Source organism: Myotis brandtii, unplaced genomic scaffold (assembly GCF_000412655.1).
Source record: "Myotis brandtii unplaced genomic scaffold, ASM41265v1 scaffold123, whole genome shotgun sequence".
In the NCBI taxonomy this organism is placed as follows: domain Eukaryota; kingdom Metazoa; phylum Chordata; class Mammalia; order Chiroptera; family Vespertilionidae; genus Myotis; species Myotis brandtii.
In genome coordinates this window covers 2,585,825-2,610,876 of record NW_005354291.1, presented here as the reverse complement: position 1 = coordinate 2,610,876, position 25,052 = coordinate 2,585,825, and the positions used below count along the sequence as shown (strand labels likewise).

The 25,052-nt window shown below is 33.1% G+C and overlaps 1 protein-coding gene across 2 annotated transcripts in view; it reads left to right on the top strand.

Annotated features, from left to right (window-relative positions):
* TBC1D32 (TBC1 domain family, member 32) overlaps positions 1-23,057 on the top strand; it is a 115,483-nt gene extending 92,426 nt beyond the window's left edge. Inside the window, exons 28-33 of one of the 2 annotated variants that reach the window (XM_005858938.2) lie at positions 2,377-2,446; positions 4,325-4,440; positions 5,246-5,400; positions 9,059-9,199; positions 14,441-14,629; positions 21,213-23,057. In XM_005858938.2, the coding sequence (XP_005859000.1) occupies positions 2,377-2,446; positions 4,325-4,440; positions 5,246-5,400; positions 9,059-9,199; positions 14,441-14,629; positions 21,213-21,332 (791 nt within the window). In that variant the 3' untranslated portion in view covers positions 21,333-23,057. Of the gene's footprint in view, positions 1-2,376; positions 2,447-4,324; positions 4,441-5,245; positions 5,401-9,058; positions 9,200-14,440; positions 14,630-14,750; positions 14,832-21,212 lie in introns of those variants that run through there. The other variant, XM_014533753.1, reaches the window with a different exon arrangement.
* Positions 23,058-25,052: the final 1,995 nt, after the last annotated feature.

Genomic DNA, 25,052 nt, shown 5'->3' with positions numbered 1-25,052 from the left:
GGGGAAAAGGAGACATATGTAATACTTTAGACAATAAAAAAAATAAAAAAATGGAAATAAAACACTTTAGGTCTATGAGGAATTCCTGGGCATGAGACTTTCAGTGTTAAAACCATGAAAGTCCTAGGTTAACTAGGAGAAGTAGGTTACCTTAACTCTAAGAGTGCTAAAAGATGAATTATTGCTGGTCCAAAGAGTAGATGTTTGATAACAGTGATGCTTGATTTGTTCTTCCCTATCTCTATAGATCTCAAGTCTACCCATATTTTAAGGTTCAATTTAAATCCCTTGCCTTCCTAATCTCTCCCTCTTATGAATTCACATAACATTTTATCTGTACCATTCTTATTCCTCTTAGCACTTTAAAAAATTAGAGCTATCTATATACAAATTTTATCTCTGACACTACATGGAAAGTTCCTTTAGAACATGATGTATTATTTATCTTTTATCCTCCATAGCTTCTAGCCTGGTGTGCTACACCTACTTTTATCAGAAAGGTCTATTACAAGGAATGAATGAGTCCATGAGTTAAGTAGATTATATTGATAGTATGCGATGCACCAATATGTAATGGGAGGGAAAGAAAATTCATGATATGAGATTCGGAAAACGTAGCCTTTGGTCCTCTCTACCACTAGATAATATGTGATTTTGGACAATTCCCTTAATCTTGTATATTTGTGTATATGCACACTACCATTTCTTCAGCCAAAAACTGAAAGTTTTAACTAGACTTTCAGTGCTATCTAGTGATGCTTTTCAGTGTTCATTGTTAGCTTGGCCATCCAGTATTCTCAAGGACTAATCTAAACTTTCAACTTCTCTTACAGTTCTCCATCTCAACAACCCCTCCTTCACATTTTAAAATGTCTTTGTACTTTTATTAATAGGTAAATCTTTCCAGGTGCTTTTTCTTCTTTTTTAATTGAATTTATTGGGGTGACATTAATAATATTATATAGGTTTCAGGGATACAGTTCTATAATACAACATCTGTATATTGTATTGTGTGTTCACCACCCCAAGTCAAGTCTCCTTTCATCACCATTTATCCCCGTTTTACCCTCTTCTACCCCCATCCTCCTTTTTCTCTGATAATCACCATACTGTTGTCTATGAGGTTTTTTTGTTTGTTTGTTTTTGCTTAATCCCTTTACCCTTTTCACCCATCTCCCCTCCCCCCTCCCCTCTGACAGTCTATTCTCTGTATATATGAGTCTATTTCTATTTTGTTTGTTAGTTTATTTTGTTAATTATATTCCACATATAAGTGAAATCATATGGTACTTGTCTTTCTCTGACTGGCTTATTTCACCTAGCTATCATCATAAATCAGCAAACAAAAAGTGTTGGTGAGAATGTGGAGAAAAGAGAACCCCTTCTTCACTTTTGGTAGAAGATCACAATTCCTATTTGACAGAGAATTCGCCTGCAGGAAGAAACTTGTTCACTCCACCCTCCTACATTGTTGTACATTATAAGTAGAATACTGATTATTCCTTCCTGACACTCATGCTTAAACCTTTAAGAAGTAAATGGATATATGTACATGTATAGGGTGTCCCAAAATTCATGCAAGATTTGAATTTTGCATGAGCATTAACAACAACAACAACAAAATAAATAAAAGCCTAATTTTACTTGATTTATTGAATCAGATTCTAATATCTGTTGCCCTTTGATTTCAATCCCTTCAATTTGATAAGCATTACCAAGTACCAATTATGGCCCAGGAGCAGGGACAATGAAGACCAATGAAGACCACGGCTTTGCGTATGTGCCAGCAAAGCCGTGGAGGCCATTTACCCGATGTGCTATTCCATACATAACCCTATGCTGTATACTTTATGAATCAATAAAAAATTTACAATTTTTAATTATAAACCTGTGTTTTCTATTAAAATTACTTCTTGCATGAATTTTGGGACACCCTATATATGTATATACATATACACACACACATATATACACCCATGTATACATATATATACACACATGTGTATATATATTTGTAATTCAAAACGTTATATATACTTTGCTTAACGAAAGTGCAATACTCTAGACTGTTTTGGGGTTAATAGCTTTTGTGATCTGAGAACCAAGTGAAAATAGATGATTCAAAACTATGATTAGTTGTTTTGTATTTAATATGCTTTTAAAAATGCTTTTATAGGAGAAAGGTTATTTGTAAAAATTTTCCTGTTAATTCCTTTGAAAATATAATTAACAGTTCTTAAAAGAACAAATTCATCAGTGTTTTCAAAATTCACAGTAAAATATGTAAAAATATTGCTTTCATCAATTTTCAATTAAAATATGATTATTATGCAGACTTTTATACATTTTTATAACCCAATTTTCTATTGTTTTTAGCTACTGATGCAAATGTGAAGAACGAAAGTCTTTCATTGGTGCAGCAGCTTGGCATTAAAATGACTGTCAGGTGGGTGAGTGGGAAGAGATCAGCCAAAGACTTTTATGCCTATAGGCATAACCCATGGACACAGACACTAGGGAGGTGAAGGCCTGGGGTTGGGGGCAGGGGTGGGCTATGAAGGGTCAATATGAGAAAACAGAGGACATCTGTAATACTTTCAACAATAAAGATTTTTTAAAAAGTGACTGTCAGGTATATTACAGGGAAATATACCTCCCTTGTGTATATCTAGAATATTTTTATCAACCTGATATGTGCTTAATAGTATTTAATTTAACAACCAACTGTTTGGTATAATTTATTTTATTTTGGTATATTTTAAATGAAGAATTTATCATTCAGAAAATAATTTTATTTTTAGGATATTGACACATGATTAAATTACCTCTATAGGTAAATCAGTTATGATTCATTATTATTTCAGAGTTTAATTTCAGTGTATTTAAGCCTCTATGACTATCTGGTTTTTTCTCAGAAGTAACTGTAAAAATCAGAACACTGGCAGCACAATTATACCATTTCTAAAATATGATTAGTTTGGATTATCAAGCTATGGTGATGAGTACAAAAGTATCTTAAGGATAGATGCAGAAGTTAAAATGAATAAACCAATTAGAGTAGTTTGAAGTTTCGTACGCAAATTGTAATTTTCAAAGGAGATGGACAAGCTAAACAGCAGTCTGGGAGTTAAGGGCTGAGTCCTGGACCACCTTCACCCTCATTCTTGCTTTTAAATGGGGATCTTGATAGTCTCATTCAGAAGGATCAGAATCACAATCAATTTTTAGAAAGATCCATGTGAAAGATGTTAAAAAGACTGAGTGTTTTTTATAAATTCATAGCCTTAGAATGAAAACGATGGTACTAATACTAGCTCACCCACCTTTATTACATAGGGCATATAACACATTCAGTTTTGCAACCTTGTTTTTATTTTAAATACCCTATTTCTGTTGTGAAATGGAATCCATAGATAATATAAGTCACATATTTTTAAAATTTATTATAATGTCTTATTGGTAAGAAATAAATGGAAAATGATTTATAATGAAGTTTTCGTATAAAACTACAGTGTAAGACATAGCTGGCACTCATTGTCGTGACTGGCAGCTACAAATAGAGACTTTATTATGGTGCTTCAAATACTGCAAGGGAGTTGCCACTGGCAAAATGACTTTCCAAAATGGTGAACAATGCTTAGAAAGGCATCAAATAAAGCACTATCTTTCCCTGATTTGCACATGGTTGCATTCAGAATATGTAACAAATATAGGAAAACATTTTATATAAAACAATTAGTTTCAGATCATTATAAGTATCTTTTTAATCCATGCAAAATAACAGGCGGGGCATTTGTACATTGTTATCATGCTGTCCCGTGTCTAACCTCCTGGCCCTCACTCACCGATTACCATTGGTGCCCCAGTCACTATGACAATAAAAAATGCCCCCATAAGTTTCCAAAGTGGCCCCCTGAGAAGTGCCACTCCCATTTAGAATCCTTGGAACAGATGAACTCAAAAATTGTTTCTTAGATTTAACATTCGACTGTCAATAGTCTGTGTTTTAGATTAAGTTCAGGTAAAAAATACTTATATTCTACTTGTAGATCTATGGTATGTATGTTTTCTCTCAGTATTGTTTTATTTTCCTTTAAAGTTACCAGTATTTACCAGATGAATACTGCTAATCCAAATACATCATAATTATTGGTAACATATATAGTCATTTTTTCCCCTAAGTAGCTATGCCAAAAGTAGAAATTTGAAAACTTAAAACCTTGAGATTTTAAGAGGACTCCACTTTGATAGATTTCTGTAAATGAATTTACAACACAGGGCCTGACCTTTATCCTTTTGTATGTTTTGTGGATTTTTAATGTAGGTATGGCAAGTTCCTCAACCTGTTAAAAGATAGTGCAGAAAGTGATCTTACGTGGGTGTTAAAGCACTGTGAGAGATTCCTGACACAGCAGCAAGCTCATGTAAAATCTTCTCTTCATATCCTTTTTGAGTGGATTCACAGTTCAACTTTATTCATACACTTTTCATAAGTTTTTGATGGGATATCTTTTATAGTAAAATAATACTTTAACCTATATTAGTGATTTATTTGTTCTGATATATCTTCATAGCATTTTATTCTGTACTTTAGATATACATTTTATTAAATTGAATAGTGATTAAGCTCATTCTTACTCATTGAATCTGCAACTGAATAATTGAAGTTAATGGAATATATTTTCAGACATATATAAGAAAGTTTTAAAATTAGATTGCAATCTAGAAAATTAATATTCTAGATTTAGTAAATCTAGAATAAGAATAAAAATCCATTTATGATTTTATTTGAATTGGTTATATTTCAGAAATAGGATTTGACTCGAAGAAAAATATATGCAAACTACTTGCATTACTGAATCTAAAAATGTGTGGATTTTAAAAATACTTGATTGTGCTAGTAATTTAGCAGACAACCTGAACTAGAGAAAGGGTGGTACTCTGTGTTTATCACTTCAAGAAGTGTATTTCTACAAAGCAGATCGTTTTTCTTCCAGTTGCTAGTGCCATTGGCCTCCACGGGACATTAAAGAAAAGAGTACATTATAATAGTTAATGTGTAATTTTTATTAGTAAAATTTAATTTTACAACAATATCTTATAAATTGACTAAAGACAAAATGAGGACTACATATCATTAATATATCTTTCCTTATAGAGATCCTGGAAATGAATATTTATGGAGTTGTTATGTTTTATTTTGTAACATAAACTATTATAACAGTTCCTTAACTGTGCTTTGTAATCTGCCTGCAAGGGAGTTATGCTGGCCATGACTGGTTTGTATCTTCTTTGTTCATGATAATGTTGGGGGACAAAGAGAAAACCTTCCAGTTTCTTCAGCAGTTCTCCAGGCTTCTGACCTCTGCTTTCCTTTGGTTGCCAAGACTGCAAGTTTCTGTAAGACTTTTTAGCCTGTTTTTAAAGAAGCATTTTAAAATTTAAGGCAAATCCTATTTAAATTAATTGGGATCTCATTTTCTTTGTAGAGAACTCTGTATTAATTTATATTCATTTTTTGTGTGAATGCTTTTGTCTGATTCTCTTTAAAGCTACAGATTTGACATTTTCTCAAATATTTGGTGTCTTACCTACTGGTATCGGAATAAGTGATTAATGGTAATAGATGCATTGTTAAATATTAAACTTGTCAGTAAATTATAGAATTTTATATATAAAAAGAAAACTACTGAATGAATATTTTTTATTTTGTGAGAAAGAATTTCTTAGTGAAATTACAGCAGAAGATAATATTAAGTTGAAGTTCGTTTTTTCTATAGGAATACCTAATCCCAAATAATAATTATAACAAAAGTAACATTCATATATGTCTTCTCTGCTAGTAAAAACATGAAAGGGAGAACAGGTTAAAGGAAGTATTTCATATTCATATAAACACAAAACTCCATTGATGAAAAATCAGGCTAAAGTAATACTTGAATGAGCTAGTGTTGTTCAACAGGAAGGTCAAGGGATGATAATACACACACACACACACACACACACACACACACCTCTGTTACGCCTCACAAAATAATAATTATTCAACACAGGATGTTTAGACTTAAAAATTCTAATAGAATTTAAATACACATTTATATATATGTATATATTTTAACTTTTTTGTACAATTCCTGTGCTTTTGGTGTGGTACCACTATCCTTAACGATGTCTTGTGTCCTTTCAGCCAGACAGCCAGTCTGTTTTATCCTCTCCAGAAAATAGCATTTTAGACTTCTGCTCAGGTTACATGAGGTCAGATGCTCAAAGGTTCATCCAGGCCTTCTCATTTTAGCCCCTTCCTCTTTATCCCCACTTCCAGAGATTCCTGGCCATCCCTTTTTGAGGCTTTGAGGATTCTTCAGGGTAAATTGGGTTGGTTCTCAGGTTTCTCTACTGTTAACTTAGGATTCAGCTTTTTCAGGCCTGCAGTCTTTCTGCTTTCCAGTTTCCAAAGTTGTAGTACTTTTGTCCCCTATACATTTAGATTTAAATTTTACAGCAAATTGTAAGTCATGGCACACTTGTAACCCATTTGCAGGTCATTAGCAATAGTAAGTCATGTGACCAATCATTTGTAGGAAAGAAAACCAGCGTTAAGGCACCTTCCCTGTTTACATATAACTGTAAATCTTATTTATATTTGAAGATTCCATGTTCTCATGTGTCACGGCCCAGGCAGAACTAGATTTTTCTTAGTGTCAGGAATAAAATGACTCATCAGAGCTACCTATACTGGAAGAAAAAAAAAACACACTAAGAAACTGCTTACTGTGTTTCTTTTTTGTTTTTAAGCACATACCTTCTATATTTAATCACTAAAGTAAAATACTGAGTGTTAACAATTTATAAAGTCCTTGTTTCATATTATGCCACTTTCTAGTATATTCCAAGCCAAAAGTTTTACCGATAATTTTTTCATGATTGTAGCATAGTGCGTATATCAGTTTATATGTTGCTTAGATGATATAGTAAATGCTATTGTTATCCTATATGTGTTCTGCTTAACCTGATGTTCTAGATTTTATTTTGAGTTACCTTTAATAAAAGTTACCATCCTTCTTGAGCATTGTGACTAAGCAAAATACATCAAAACACTAAATGTATAACAAACATAATTTATAATTTGATGATTCAGAATACTCTGTTGTATCCATGTGGCTCAGAGCTGTCATTGATCTGGGTTTATGAACACCATTTACTATAAATTAAAGTTATAAAATGGAAATTAATAGAGCAATTAATAAAATTAGTATAAGTTAAGTTATTGTGATTGTGCACAATTATTAGAATATTTTCTTGTGCAAGGTTTGGTGCTAGAAGCTTGTTTTGGTTACCCAAAAGTATGGCATAATTTCTTCCAATAAGTATAATGTATAAAAATAGAAGAACTCTTGCCTTATCTTTGGGAATCCATTACATAATAATGGCTTGTTTTCTTTGAGAATGTAATTAATTAAACTATTGCCACCATCTCTTAACAGACCAACTCTAAATATGTTGTTTTTTAATACAACATAGATAATGTATAAGAATTATTTCTTATATATATAATTCTTATACTACTATTATACATATATTCAGAAAAGTATTATCTAAGTTTGTATTGAAAATTAAAATGTTATGTATGTATAAGTTGACTTTTGCTTTTATATATGTTTGTTGTATTCATTAATTTTACTCTATAAGTACTCATTAGTGAAACACATTGTGCAGTTCATATTATTTTTATTTACTCAATAGAAAGGTTACTTTTTGGTCTTAGACATTAATCTGCAATTGACTACAAGAAGTCCATTTAATATGCTATGTATGTCTTGTCATCAGTATAGAGAGTTAATGTTCTGTGTGTGTGTGTACTATGAGGTATCTTCCTGAGAGCCTATCATAAAATATATTTTCATACAAAATATCTTTTCCTGAAATGGTAAATTATTTATGATGATGAATGATAAAACTAGAAAACCACTAATAAATTATTTGACTTATGTAATTTTTTTATGTGAGCTTGGTTTGTTTTAATTTAAAAGTATTAACATTGTTTTATTAAAAAGGTTTAAAAGTAAGAGTTGCCTGGTAAAGGCAAGAACATAAAATGCTTTTCTGAAACTTTCTTAATTATGTATTCTTCAGATCTAATTTGAGTATCAATTTTTATTATAAGTCTATAGGGTATAATTGCTGGTCTAAGAATTTTCTTGATATAAACTTTTATCTTCAAGGTTATTCTTTGTTTTTAAAAGAAGCTATTGTGGTTAAATGTTGGATTTATACTAACTCATTAAAACATTATGAACATTCATGATAATAAATTGTATCTAATAGCTAAATTTAAAAAAAATAACCAACTTTATGAAGATATTGCTGTAAAATACAAGTTTGTAAATATTTGTGTTTATATATCTACACATATATAGTATATGGACATATAAATAAATATAAATATACATGTAATTATAAATATGTGTCTAAAATATATTTATAAAATACTTGCTCTGACAACTTTGATGTGAATGCATTATGTATTTTTTCCCCCAGTTTTAGAGATGAATTTCTTATGGAGTACCCAATTTCAGTTATTAGTAACACAAGTTTGTATTAACTTAGAAAAAGGGGATTAGGCAAATACCTCTAAAAGCTGACAAACAAAAACTTATTAGCATTATGGAATCATTGGCCAAAGCCAAGGAGAGTACATATATTGAAACATCCTAGGTATTAAAAAAGTAAAGCATTTATTACTCCTGAACTCACTCATTTATTCTTTCATACAACACTCACCCTCAAAATTCCACAAAGGATTGAAGTTGCCAAAATTCCAAAGTGTCAACTTCATTTCTGTGTCTCAGAAAGTATATCATACTGTCTTTATTGAAATTTATGCTTTCTACAGAGTTTAACATTCTGACTTTTAAATTTATGTAACTATAATATTTGCATAATTTGTTATGCCACTACATCAATTTTGAAGTAGCAATTCAGAGGAAAAGATTTAGAAGTTTGATTATTTTAAATTAGCTGCATACTCATTAATTCTCAATTTCTCTCTTTTATGCAGAGGTACCTACCTGTTGACACTATAGAATCTGGCATCCATCCCATATATTTTTGCAGCGCTCACTATATTGAAATGCTGCTGAAGACAGAGGTGCCACTTGTGTTTTCAGCTTTTCACATGTCTGGTTTTGCGCCATCACAGGTAATTCATAAGGGAGTAGCATTTCTTCAATTCCCAGATTTCAGTGTCTTTAAAGAAAATTACATTCTCATCAGATATAGGAAATACACTTAAATTAATAAAACTATTTTTGTAAGTATTTATGCCTTTGCATTTAAATTCCTAAACTGGCTTCTTCTCCTTGGACCTATTATAACAGATAGGTTTACTTTATAGGAGGTACCAGCCATTCACAGAATTCGAGTTCAAGTTCAGCTATTCAAAGGTATAGACATTCTGAAAGTCTATGACATGCAGGCTTTTTAATGGAAACAATATCTTCATCAGAAGGTTAATTTATGGATTAAGTAACTAAGGGCAATAATTGGTATCAGCACTGAGTATCTGTTATGTGAGATATTGTGTCTTATCTAACAAGAAAGCCTAGAGCTGTGTGTCTGCTGTTGGGATCAGAGAGGTTTTAATGACTTTTCTAGGGCCTGGAATTGTACATGTGGTCACATGACAGTAGCCGCAGATGTTTTATGGTTAAGAATATCTTGATCTTGGAGCTTATTTGGCCTGTTTATATGACATATTGGATAGATTTCTTAATAGTAAACCATCCTCCATTCCCTTGTATTTGTCCTACTGGAAACACGTTCCTCTTAATTAGATAGTAGTTTTCTTAAAATGACATGTGCTTTTATACTTATTTTGAAGAGCCCTTCTGTCATTTTTTTACATTTACTTTTATCCTGTTACTAGTCCTGCTTAGTTTTCAATTTCCTGAAATTAATGAGAAGTCTAAATATAGCAAGGAATTGCATGTAGTGGAAAGAGATACTCTTCCTCAGCCAATTCTAGCTCTTACTGTGTCTGTACCTAAAACACTTCTGGGAATTTTGAATCACCAAATGTTTAATTCTGGTTGAAAGTAGTTACTTAAATATTTACTATAAGCTCAATAATCCATTCTTTCAATTCTTCTAAAAATCCTAGTCAGGGAGCAACAGGTTCTTGAGAATTTATTTTTGCCATGCTTATCTGGATTAATACAATGCATATTGTCTAATACCTCCAATTATTTACTGGTTCCTAACATATATCCTATAATTTAAAAATAAACTACCAAAGGCTGTGGGGAAAATTAGCAATACCTCAGGGCCCACTGTATCAATTTGGTATCTATCATTTTGGCATCTGCTTATCAATTTGACTGCTTACATGTAACAAGCAGATTTATCTAATACAAACTACAGCATTATTTCTCAGCAGTAATATTATGTTTAAGTTATCTAATTTAAAAATGCCTTTTTAATGGTTTCCTTTGTGAGCCACTTCAATAATTTTATGTTTAAAGTATATGTCATTGTTTTATTGAAGTATCTGCCATTTTATTGCTAATATAGAACATGAAACTACTTTTAAGTAACTAAGTGGGTGTATGTGGTTAAGTAATTTTTTGGGTATTAATTTTGTATTTAAAAGCTTATTCATTTTGATCTAACTAGAAACAGTGCTTTTTGAAGTTGTTAATTTATAGACAACTAATGGGTTGAGATTGCTTTATTAATGAGAGATTTGTGGGTAGGTTGCTAAATAAAATAACAGCTCTGTAGAGTAAAAATCTCAACTAGAATAAAAAAATATAGTTAGAATTATATATTTTTTGATGAGTTTCTTTTAAAATTAACTGAGGTTGGAAAGGAAATAAAAATTAAAATATATATTCTTTCCTTTTAAATGAACAGAAAATCACATGTTCCAATTAACTTTTGACCAGTTTTACTTTTGTTAAAAAACTGTCCTCATTGAATTTTTTTAACTTTCCTGGCTGAAGTAGAACATATCTTTAATGATTTATCTCTTGTAATTCCTTTGGAACATCACTTGGCATATCACTGACTATTGCACTGTGCTGTGTCAGCAAGTGGGCTAACACGGAATCCTCAGGGTACACTCTAGAAAACCTCTCCGTTTTCCTCTTTTGCGGGATCTCTGGCACTGCCACCACCATGGAAGAAGAATTATAGAAAACTATTTTATAATTCATATTTTGTGACAGTGCTTTTTAAAAATGTAAAATTATACAAATGAAAAGCAGAATGTCAAGACTGGGAATGCCCCTTGCTCAGAGTCATACTTAAAAATGTGTCCCAGGCTTTGCCTCTTCTCCTGTGCGAATGCTGCTACTTGAAACGATACCTTCTCTCTCCCTGTGCCCCATCTTTACTTGTCAGGTTCTTATCCTTGAATGTCTGCCCCAAATGGTGCATTTCTGTCCAGATAGGGTGCATTTCTATACATACTGTGAAGTGATTTTTCTTCCTTATGAACCTAAAAAGCTATTTAAATGTTTTAAAGTGTAATTAGGTGTAAAGAACATTGGTTTACTATAAAACAATGCTTGAATGTATGTAAATGCCAGAAAATTGCAATGGCATTAGAAACTATACAATAAAGAATTAATTACAGATTCTGGGGTGACTTTCTTTTAACCAATTTGGGTAAAGGAAGATGGATACATACCTCTGTACATATATTTTAACTTCAGATCTATTTGTTGGAACATATAAAGTTGGTAGGTTTAAAGGTTAGACGGAGTTAGTGATTAGCAGTTTCACACCATTCAACCTGTGCAAGAGTAAGGCCAACTAGAAAGAAGATGGACAAAACTTGTGACCTCTTTTATCTTTGTCTCCTTGCTAAGCTATCCCTGAAACTTACAACTGAATGAGACCTGTTTTCTCTGGCTACAGGGATTATTGTATTAATTTCCACTCTTCAGTTGTTTCTCCTTCCTTCTTCCAGAGATTCTCATTTTTATTAATAAAGCCTAGTCATAAGTTGATTGGCATTAGTAACTATAGCAAAGAACACAGAGAGAACCCTGGCAACAGTGCTTCAAATGAATTGAAAGTATCTCGTCTAGTCAAAGAATCATTGAATGCTTTAACCTAGGTAGTCAGGTGGGAGCAGGAGGTATTTTTCTACTCAGTCCAGTAGAGCCACATTATGTGGGTATTTGGTGGACAATGAAAGTTGGTAATGAGCTCTGCATGCCAACTTACCCTCCTGGCCGAGGTCGGGGAGAAGAGTCCTATCAATGTCAAGTGGACAGTGAAGTTGGGACCAAAGAAAATTAACTATAATCTGCCTATTGACAAATATTAGACATTTATAGACATATTCTAATTAAATACTGATTTGACTCATAAGCTCAATGAAAAGATTTTGGAGCCTAATAGAAGGGAACTTAATATTTGTAAAGGAAAATTTTATACCTGAGAACAGAACTACAATAAAAAACAGAAGGAAATATTTGATCATATATAGTTGTCATTATCAATAACAAAATACAAAATATGACCAGAAGATGAGATGAAAAGATATGCCCATAATGGCTGAAATTTAAAGTTTAATGGCTGACATGAGTAGTAATATATGGAAAACAAAAATTCAATGACACCATCTGGTATGGGCTGAATTGTATCTCCCTAAATTCATATGTTGAAGTTTTAACCCTCAGTACCTTAGCATGTGACTATTTAGAGATAAGGTCTTTAAAAGTGGTAATTACATTATAATGAGGTCATTAGGATACACCCTTATCCAGATGATGTGGTGTCCTTAAAGGAATAGCAGATTTGGACACAGACATGTACAGAGGGAAGACTGTATGAGTATGAAAAGAAGCTGCCATCTATAAACCAAACAGATTGGCCTGAAGAAACCAACCCTGCCAACACCTTGATTTTGAACTTCTCCAGAATTGTAAGAAGATAACTTTCTGTTGTGTAAGTCACCCAGTCTCCAGTACTTTGTTATGGCAGTCCTGGTAAACTATTATAACATGTAAGGGCACTTAAAAACGGAATCAGTGTACCAAAATTTGAATCAGAGGTATAAAACAGATTTTAGAAACTATTTTTAAAGGGACAAAGTGATAGAGCAAAAGAAAATTTGTCTCTCTGTATCTTTCATATCTACAATAAATTGAGATAAGCCACCCTATCTGTTCCCATTTCTTCCTCCCTTCTCCCTAAGACATAAAACTATAGGAGAAGATAGGTTCAATAAAGGAAATCTTTCCTCAGTGGTAATTTGTTGATCATTATGAAAACTAAAATATTGGAAAGTAATTAATTGTCTTAATTTCCCAAGACTGCAGTATTAAAGTATTATAAACTGGGCTGCTTAGAACAACAGAAATGTACTGTCTCAGAGATTTGGAGACTGGAAGTCAAAATCAAAGTGTTGGCAAGGCTATGTTCCCTCTGCACATACCAGGGGGAGAACTGTTAGGTGCTTCCTGCCTAGCTCCTAGTAGCCTTAGATGTTTCTTGGCTTCTAGATACATCAACCACTTGTCTTCTAGTGTGACATTTTCTATGTGTGGCTTTCCAGCATCTTCCCTCTGTGCATGTCTCTGTCCAAATTTCCCTTTTTTATATGGATGCCAGTCACATTGGAATAGGGTTTACCCTGTGACCTCATTTTATCTTGATTACTTCTTTAAGACCCAGCTTCCAAATAATGTCACATTCATAGGTACTGGGGTTAGGACTTTGACTTACTTTTTAAGGGAATACACAATTCCATCCATAACATTAATGTACCAAAATGTTAGCAATGTTGATCTCTGTGTGATTATTTTTTCTTAAACTTTTCTGTTTGTCCATAACAGACATGTATCTCTTTTATATCAGAACAAATGTTATTCAAAAAGTAAGAGAAATGATTTTTTTAGGAAGACTCATTTTTTAATTATTCCCTTCATTAGCTTTCAGTTTTTATGTTATATAATTCTGTTTGGTTTAAATTGTTTTCTGATTCAGCGAGAGTCCATTTGCATTAATGTAACATTTGGCAATCTGTTATCTGCATAATTATACATCTGTGATTATAGGTAGGGTAGGAAAAAATTCCACCTCTGAATTAAAATAGTGTCTTGGCATTTGTTATCTGTAGAGAGCAGACTGGTGTTACGGATAAGAGGAGGACAGATGAGTAAAGAGGGCGTTTAGCAATGGGCATTTGTACAGTGTGAACACCATCAATTGCCCCCAAGTCCCGAGTCCCAAGGCCATGGAGGTTTTCTCATGCATTAAGCTAATAGGCGAAGCATACTTGTAGGCTTATGTGCAGAATGTCTTTCTATTTTGATTAAATGCTAAGCTCTTCATTGGTTTTATGTGAGTTATTGGTTATTGCTTTGTGAAAGTCAAATATGGTCATATAAACTTTCTAAAGAACTGATTTCTTTTTTTTTTTTTTCAGATTTGTCTGCAATGGATAACTCAGTGTTTTTGGAATTATTTAGATTGGATAGAAATCTGCCATTATATTGCTACTTGTATTTTCCTTGGTCCTGACTATCAAGTGTATATCTGTATAGCTATCTTCAAACATCTGCAACAAGACATTCTGCAGCACACTCAGACTCAAGATCTGCAGGTCTTCCTAAAAGTAAGTGTCTTTCTATCTAAAGGGAAAATAGTTAAGAATTAATACTAGCTAATTTTTATGGGGTGCTTAATGTCATATACTTTTCTAGACTCTCATATAACCCTAAAAACAACTTTTTGAGGTAGGTACTCGTATCATCCCCATTTTAGAGATGAGGAAACTGAGGAACCGAATTAAGTAAATTGCCCCAAATTATACAGGTGGTGATGGACCTGGGATGTGAAGTTAAGCTGACTGGATCCAAAATTTTGCTTTTAACTAGTGTGCTATGCCAAAAGGCATGTTGGTTTTATATTTCTGTATCTTTCTTAGTCAATTAAAGTTCAAGTTACTTTGTTAATACAGAGGTTTAATACTTTTTAAAAAACATTTGATATATTTTCTTACACCTTCATATTCTATATTTTCTAAACTTCCAGCTATTTTTTATAAAAGGTTTTATAACACTCTTTAAAAAAAGTCATTTCCATGTATAAGTTAATATTTTAAAACAAGACATAGTTGCTTACTTTCTCATTCACAATAATGTGACTTTTGAAGCTCTGGGCTTTAGGAAATACATGATATATAAATGTGTGCAATTTTTGATGGCAGTCCAACTCTATTTGTTTTAAGTTAAAATCTTCCCTTGAATTTAAAGTATGTTTCCCTCCATCTACTACTTTTATCATCCCGCAGGCACACATTGACATACATACACCAAAACCAATATTTATCATTTGCTAGTTTTTCTCTAGGTCAGTGACTAATGTCTATGTAAATTAATTTTATTTTTATTCTTTACCATTACATATTTGTCTGAGCTCTTTTCCATTTAGTGATGATTTTCTGTAAATAAATGTCATTGATCATTTGATTGCCAAACTATCAAGTATTTTATTTCATAAGTACTGAATTAAAAAAGGTCTCAAATTATCATATATCACTAGAATTATGATCTTAGGAACATTCTTAATGAGAAAGGATACCAAGACAATGGTTGTGCATATAGGAGGAAAACTAAGGTAGAAAATGAAAAAAAGGACCTGCAAGAGGTAATTGGAGTACAGGGTGGTTAAACAAAAGGGGATTATGTTGAGGACCAAATGTGAATTTCTTTTCAGTAAGGAGTGTTTTCATCAGCTACATAGTCAGTTATAGGGGCTTCAGAGTGTGAAAATTTCCCAAACTCATATTTGTGTATTCCCTAATTTTCTATCCTCTTAACCTACTTTAATTTTTCTTCCATTGTTTGTAACTAGCTGAAATTATTTTATATATATTTTTGTCAGTCTTCCCCAGTAAAATGAGTAAGCTCCACAAGAACTTTGATTTTGTCTATATTGTTTACTAATGTGTTTTCAATGCCTGGAACAGTACCTAATACATAGTGGGTGCTCAATAAATACTTGTTGATAGAATAAACAAAAATATAAAATATAAAGGGAAAGATGAATGAACTTAGTTTTATTCACATTGAATATCAAACATTACTAAATTCTTCAAATGATTGTCACTTACCTTCCTTCCTGCCACAAGTGTGTCTTTATATTTTATCATCTCTAAATCTGATTAATGGTGGTGACTATTGCAGTTTTATCTCTTTCTTGACTATTGCCGGGAAAATTGTAATAGAGTTTGCAAATGTTGACCTCATTAAACGTGTCCCAAAACTCTGTTGTTCTCTGCACATAGTGCTATCAATTTAAAACTAAAGAATTTTTAAATGAGAGGAGAAAATTATCTTTACTAAATCATATTTAAATTACTGAAATTTTAATTGAATTGGTTTAAATCCAAATTAAGGACATGCTGGCAAAGGATTAATTGTTAGTACTTGTCCTGGAACAAACCTTATTTCTTACTCCTGCTGTTTGCAGTCATCTAAGGGATTAGAAAAAAATGCCTGTCGGATATTGACTTTACTTTTTTTTTTTTTTTCAGCAGGTAGGTCTCAGCTTCACTGATCTCTTTGTTGGGCAGTTACTTTTCTTATGAGATAAATTCCAGTGTAGTTTATTTAAATATGCATTTACTACCCCTTTCACTACTCTATTAAGTCCTGCCTTCTTGTTTGCAAAGTACATAAACTTATGTACACCATTTTTCACTTACTGACATATTAACCAATAATGAAATTTTGATTAATGAAGTGATTTTTTTATATATCCCTTGGAAGATCCCTTAAGTCAGGAATAGCTATATTATTCAAAAATTCCTCCTTTAACTATAGTCATAAGGATTAAACCTTGGAAATTATGCTTTATACTTTCTGATCTAAAATCTCAGCCTAGTACTAAGGGAGGAAAAAAAAAACCTTAACAATTCTCCATTAGTATTTGTCATAGCCAGACTAATATTCTTTTAAATTACATGTTATTTTCTGACTCTGCATATTTAGTAATAATTGCTTCTGAGAGGAAAGAAGCTGAAGTAGGAGACTTTTACTTTTTATATATAGTATATTTGTATGTATTTACATGGGTTTTTTATTTTTAAAGAATGGGCTCAGCCCTAACCGGTTTGGCTCAGTGGATAGAGCGTCGGCCTGCGGACTCGAGGGTCCCAGGTTCGATTCCAGTCAAGGGCATGTACCTTGGTTGCGGGCACATACCCAGTAGGGAGTGTGCAGGAGGCAGCTGATTGATGTTTCTCTCTCATCGATGTTTCTAACTCTCTATCCCTCTCCCTTCCTCTCTGTAAAAAATCAATAAAATGTATTAAAAAATAAAAAAAGAATGGGCTCATACTTTTTTTGTAAAATTTTTTATATTAATCTTTATTGTTGAAAGTATTACAGATGTCTCTCTCTTTTTCCCCCCCATTGACATCCTCCACCCCTCACCTGTCCTCCCAATACTTCTTTTATAATAAACTAATTTTTAAAAGGAAATGGAATCCTATATAATAAAGAGCTAATATGCTAATTAGACTGAACAGCCAAACAACCTTCCAGATGTCCTTCTGGACGACCTTCCAGATGAAGCCAGGGCTGCGAGGGCTGGCCAGGGCTGCGAGGGCCGAGCCCCTTGCACGAATTTCGTGCATTGGGCCTCTAGTCATTATATAAAATAGATGTTTCTCTCTCTCCCTCTCCCTTCTTCTCTGAAATTAATAAATGATATATTAAAAAAAAAAGAACGTAGTCCTTGGACATGGGGTCCTGAACATTTTTATCTGTGACAGATGATGGTTTAGAAATTCTGGAGTCCAGACAAAAATATCATCCAACAAAATAAATGTTCTCAAATATCTCAGCCAGTTTGAATATCTAAAGTTTGTGTTGTTGTTAATGCAGTGCCCCCCTCTCTCTGTCTCTCTCTCACACACACGCACACACAGAAGGCACACATACAGACTGGCCTTATTGCGTTCCTCTCAGCGTGCCAAGAAGCTGGCAGTGATCTTGATTTTAGTTTGTGAATTCAACCTGGGGACAAACGTCACTGAAATGCCAGGCCAAGAAAAGATTGCCTTCCAGTGAATATTAGACTGTGAAGGCTCAAAATTCTTAATTAAAATGGTTCAAGTAAATCTTGCATATTCTGGCAAATCAATTTAAAATTATGAAAAAATCAGATTAGTTTCATCCCAATCAGTTAGTTGTCAAGCAGGATTTTGTTTGTGTGTTGCTTTTGCAGCTGTAGCTCCAGGACATGTTGGCAGGCTAAGAAATGGAGATCAGACTGAGAAAAACCAATGGAGTGCTAAGTTTTCAGAGACAAAAGTATACATAATATTACAAATAATTCACTATCTGAGGGGATAGGTAAAACATGTTCAGTATCATGTAAACTGTGGTTTATAGATGTTTTCTGCACCATCCTTATATCACCTGAAGTCACCTGAATTAAAATTCTGGCTCTGTTGCTAACTGTAACCTGGGGCATGTTGCTTTACTTTTCTATGCTTCAGTTTCTTCATCTGTATAATTGAATGTGAAATAATACCTATTACATAAGGTTTTTGAGGAATGAAATGAGGTGATATCTGTTAAAGTACTTTTAAACATTATCTGGCACATTATAGGTTTTTAAAAAAATATATATTGTATTGATTTTTTACAGAGAGGAAGGGAGAGGGATAGAGAGTTAGAAACATCGATGAGAGAGAAACATCGATCAGCTACTTCCTGCACACCTACTGGGGATGTGCCCGAAACCAAGGTACATGCCCTTGGCCAGAATCAAACCTGGGACCTTTCAGTCTGCAGGCCGATGCTCTATCCACTGAGCCAAACCGGTTAGGGCACATTACAGGTTCTTAAAAATAACTTATTTGAGTTTCTACATTCCTGTTCCATGCCGTTCCCATCCCTCTCTTGTTCTCGTTTAAGAAAGAGATGTGTAGCGACTACAGCAAAAGAAACTGGGTTTTCTACTGAGTTAAAATCTAGACTGTATACTTCTGTTCCCATTTTCCCCCTTTAGCCCCAAGAGGTCTTAGTATAACATAACATATAGTAATACTTGGCATTGACATAACCTTCAGCTCTACCTCCGGAACATTCATTTACACTGCATCTGATCAAGATCTGTTTCTTCATGTACCCAGCCAAAATGGAATCATCTCGCTAGTCATTACATCTGCCTTTCAGCTGAATCAAAAATCTTTAAGAGCCACATACTCTATTCTAAATGTTTAAGAACCTTATATTCTATCCAAAACCACACTATTTAAACTTCCCTGATCCTAAGAATCACTAGGGTGCTTATCTAAGCTCAGATATCTAGACACTCCCGGACCTTTTAAAACAGAATTTTCATGACAGAGGCCTCAGTTGTCAGATTTCAGTACAAATTCTCAAGTAGCTTGAAACTTTTAGACGATGTAAAAATGTCAACTTTGGGACTTGAATCCAGAATGCCAAAATCAGGATTCAAAAGTTTTTGAAATATGATATCCAGGTATTGTTTTTGAAATATGTTTTTATTGATTTCAGAGAGAAATGGAGAGAAAGAGAGAGAAACATCAATGATGAGAGAGAATCATTGATCGGCTGCCTCCCTCATGCCCCCCACTGGAGATCGAGCCCATAACTCTGGCATGCGGCCTTGGCTGGAATCGAACTCAGGACCCTTCAGTCCGTAGGCCGATGCTCTAGCCAATGAACCAACCAGCTAGGGCCATAACCAGGCATTTTTAATTTTACCAAGCATCCTAGGAGTGACCCACCAGAAGAAACATAACTTGTAGGTTGTTTGTGTTTCTACCCCTTTGATCTGGTAAGGTTATTTTTCATACTATAGGTCAGACACAGCATACAAAGGGTCATGTCTACCAAAGGTAAAGAGCAGAGCTGTGTTCACAAAACCCCTTCTCTTATGTGACTGTTATTATGTAATTTGTTGCTTCTTATGTGAAATTTGACATTATTGCAAACTCTTTGTTAAATGATCTCAGTGTAGAGTCAATTCTACACCTTTTGTGGTAAACTTTTATGTCACTTCCTGGTGATTAAAAAAAATCAACTCTTTAATCCTATTTAACCCACTCAAAGTGACTTACCTTACTTTTTTCCTTTATACTTTTTTCCTTTTTTCCTTGGGTGACATTGGTTAATAAGATTATATAGGTTTCAAGTATATATTTCTATTATACATGATCTGTATATTGCATTGTATGCCCACCACTCAAAGTCAAATCATCTTCCATCACCATGTATTTGGCTCCCTTTACTCTTTTCTACACCCCCTCCCTTCCCTCTGGTAACCTCCATACTGTGTCCAGGAGTTTCAGTTTTATATTCCACTTATCAGTGATATATGGTTCTTAGCTTTTTTCTGACTGACTTATTTGGCTTAGCATAAAATTCTGAAGGTCCATCCATGTTGTCACAAATGGCAGTATTTCATCTTTTCTTATGGCTGAATAGTATTCCATAGTATGTATGCACCTCATCTTTATCCATTCATCCATCAAAGGACACATTGGTTAAGTGATCTCAGTGTAAATTCCGAGTCTTGGCCACTTTGAATAGTTCCGCAATGAACATAGGGTGTGTATATCTTTGTGGATAAATGTTTTCAAGTTTTTCTGGTAGATGTTTGGGTCAATGATAGCTCTATTCTTAAGCTTTTGAGGAGGCTCCTTACTGTTTTCCATGGTGGCTGTACCAGTTTACATTCCCATCAGCAGTGAATGAGAGTTCTTTTCTCCACAACCACTTGAATGGCTATTACTTGACTTGTTGATAATAGCCATTCTAGCAGTTGTGAGGTGTTATCTCATTGTAGTTTTGATTAGCATTTCCCTAATAGTGAAGTCGAGCATGTTTCCATGTATCTCTTGGCCATTTGTATGTCTTCTTAAGAAGATTTCATTATCTCTTAGGAAGATTTCATTATCTAAGAGTTTGTTTTATTTTTTGTTAGCTGTAGAGCATTTTTGGTTTGAAAACAGACAACCTTGTTTTATAGATACATGATTTCTTGCTATCATATACATACACAGCCTACTAAATAAAAAACAGTGCACATTTACTAACAACATGAAATTCCTTGTTTGTAGCTGAAAAAAGTGATACATCAACTATTTAAAGTTTATAAACTTAGAATGTGTGTCTATCTGAACCAATGAACTGCTCCTTTACATTTTTTGACAGGAAGAAGCACTGCATGGATTTCGAGTGAGTGATTACTTTGAATACATGGAAATTTTGGAACAAAACTACCGACCAGTGTTGCTGAGAGACATGCGGAACATTAGAGTGCAAAGCACATAGAGATCATGAAACACACAACTTAATTTTATGTTTTGTTTATTTTAAAAGGAAATGAAGGGACACTATTGTTGCCTATCTGCATTCATAACAACATATGCTTTGTGGAATATACATATTATAAATCAATACTGCGTTTATTAATGTAATAATATTTTCAAGTAGGCATTTGCTCAATTTTTGATATGAAATGAATTCATTTTTGTAAGATTGCTTTTTTTTGTATGGTTGTTATAGAATCAGATCTAGCTAACCTAAGGCCCTTCATGTTTCATAGTTATTTCCTACCTAGATCTCCTGTTTCACCAGATGTTTAAAATATCTTTTTAACGAGTTTGGAAAGAAACAGCAATATTGTAAATGATTTCTTTACTAGCCAGAAAGAGTCCATAGAGTCAAGGAAAAGACAATTGTTTTCTTTATTATTTTTTTTTCTGCACATTTAAGGAAAATAGACAAAACCACAGCTGCTTATTTGACATGTGGAGGAACAAATGATATTTATCATGGCAAGTTGTAGGAAAAATGTCATCCCCAGACATAATTGTTTTTCTAGGAATTGCTTTTGATACCTATATCAATTTATAATTCTCCATATGAAATGTAGTCTCTACATGGTTCATTTAAAAGATAGATTAGTTATTTCATACTGATAAGCATTTCACTCTCATTAGTTATGCTTTTTCCTTGGTGATAGATTTGATTTGTACTGAATTGAAAACATTAAGAAGAATAGATTTCTAAATTATTTTAAATTACCAACAATATGTTTTATTTAAATAGAAGTCTCTGCTTCAATGAGATTAATATAATATGTTAGGGTCTATTTTCTTATATTATAACTGCCATATTTAATATATGAAAGATAATACATAAAAATATTAAATTGTTAATTTTTCAGTCAGCAATTTCAACAAGTTTTTAAGTCAACCATTAAAACCATTCTGAAGCTCCTCCCCTCGCCCCCTTTTAACCCAAAATGGCTCCCCCACAAACTCATTTTCCTTTTAGGATGTTGAAACATCTGGTACTGTACAGTTTTCACTTTTGTGGTATTTAAGCTATTGCAATATCAACCTTCCAAAATCAGGTCTTATGTTGTAAATGCCAACAGTAGCTTCTCAGTAATGGTTTTCCTAAAGGGCATTGAAAAAGTTGAGGAAAGAAAATTGAGCAAGTTAATTTGACATATTGCTCACTTTATCTCTGGCTGATGTAAGTAAGAGAGTCCTAGGTGACCCAAAACACCAAGCTTACTAGTAGTGTACTTCAAACTTAATTTTGAAAAGCTGTTCCACAGAACCTGTAATACATGTTTATGGGTTCATTCCTTTCCATTCTGTTCCTGAGTATTGTTATTAGTCCTAAGAAACTTACAGCTTTATTTCTTTTTTAAAATTTCTTAATGGTAATTAGAAATGCTAGTGGAGAAGAAACTGTAACTTAATTTTGTAATATCCATTGGTGATTTTGACTGGAAAGTGAAGTAAGATCTAGATAATAACAATTACAATTTGGAAAAGTGACTTCAGCTGGAGCCAGAAAGCTTTGATTTTCGTTTGATAAATATCTTATGAACATGACATAAACAATGAGCAATTTGGTGAATAAATGCCAACAGTAGCTATTAACATGTTAGCTATTGTATTGCTAACACTGAATTATTTTTGCACCTATCTTTATTTTAAGAATACTCTTTAGAATAGAAATAAATACAGTCCTCTCTTGCCTCTCAGTTTTGTTTTCAATTATTTAAAGTATAAGTCTGTAGGACAAATTTATTTTTAATTTGTGAAGGGACCTCATACATTGTACAGAATTGTAATAAACTATTTTTATTATGCAATGTATACAAATTTATGAAAATTTAAGTGCACATATATAAAAGTTTGAATATCTGTTTTCAAAATTTAATCTTTAGCCCTAACTGGTTTGGCTCAGTGGATAGAGCGTCAGACTGCGGACTGAAGGGTCCCAGGTTCGATTCCGATCAAGGGCATGTACCTTGGTTACGGGCACATCCCCAGTAGGGAGTGTGCAGGAGGCAGCTGAATCGATGTTTCTCTCTCATTGATGTTTCTGACTCTCTATCCCTCTCTCTCTCCCTCTCTGTAAAAAATCAGTAAAATATATTTTTTTAAAAATGTAATCTTTATAGTTATGCCTTCTCATGCCAAAGAATATGGGAAGGTAGAGTAAGTCTCATAAATTCATGTTAACTTCCCAACAGAATTCTACTTGAATTTATGATTATTAAATTATAGGGTGCTCTAATTTGCTCTTCTAGACATTCAATCAATTATACCTATTTGCCATTGTGTGGCTAGTTGGTGTTAGCATGGCCTGGAACCTTTAAATTCAGTCCTCTTTCAACTCTATTATTGATTTATTCATTTAGTCACTCAATATGCCTTAATTAAATTCCTACTGTGGATCAGGCACTTGGTTACCTATGGTTCTAATCTTTTCCCTCATTCAGATTTTTGTGGGAGTAACAGATTATATTTTCTGCTCATGTTTTCCTTGCTAGTTAAATATAACAGAAAAGAAATAAAAGTCCTGAACAATCCAATGTTAGACATATTTTTGTAGTTTGTCCAATTTTTCTTTGTTTTCTTTCTGTTTTAATAGGTTAATTTTTCATATTCTAGATTTAGTGATGTAGACCAGATTGATGTACCATGGGTTATCAGTGCATTTTTAAATTGTTTTCTATTTTCAAGTGATAAATTAATATTTACTTTTATGTGACATAGAATTTTACTAATGTTCTTTATAACAAAATTGACATCTACTTTTCTTTGGCAGGATAGTAAGAGAGTTATTACTTAAGTCGGTGCCAATATATTTACTTATCAGATGAGTTTAAACAGGGTCAAGGTCGTTAGCTTCATATAAACCTAAATTTTCAGCACTAGCAATATTTTAGCCTTTAAAATCAGTTAATTTCTTTGGCATGTTTCCCACCCCATAATCTTCTATTGGCAATAGGCCATCATGAAATGCTAAGCACCATGGAAATAATTGGACTGTCGTGTTTGCTAATAGAGTGCATTTGAGATACATTGGGGGAGACAGTTATTAAAATGTTGGCTGTTCAAGTTTGATCATCTAATCTAGGATTTAAATGTTGAACTGCTGTTATCAGGATATGTACCTGCTATTTTTTATTGAATAGCACATTTTTATTTAACCTTTTATAAAAATGCTAAAGTTCATTTCTTATAGAGCACCTCTAAAATATAATCTTTTCTTTTACAACATCAAATATAATTAACTATAGTTTTATTGGAAATCACCAGAAAATGGAAAACAAAATGCTTCATATTGTGTCCATAACTGCCTACATTTTTCTTTTAGTTGCCCTCAAAGCAAAATTTTCAAATTAATATTTTGTTTAATGTCATGAAATTATTTTGACTTAAAAATGTATTCATTAGAATGGATGATGGGTATGGCAGAGATTGGTAATGTTCACCGGTCAGTTTCCTCTTCCTGGGCTAAGTATAGTGCAGAGCGTTTGATCAGCTTAACCAGTGTTAATGAGCAAACCACAGCATAAATAGCAGGTGTGCTTTCTCTGTGAGTTTTCTTTTCTCTTTCCTGGTGCCCCTGGAGCCTGGATGCTTGAATTTGCGAAGAGCAAAATCTCTTGCCAACCCACACTGGATTGTGAGCTGAGGAAGAAATCAATCTTGCATTAAGTGACTGAAATAATAAGGT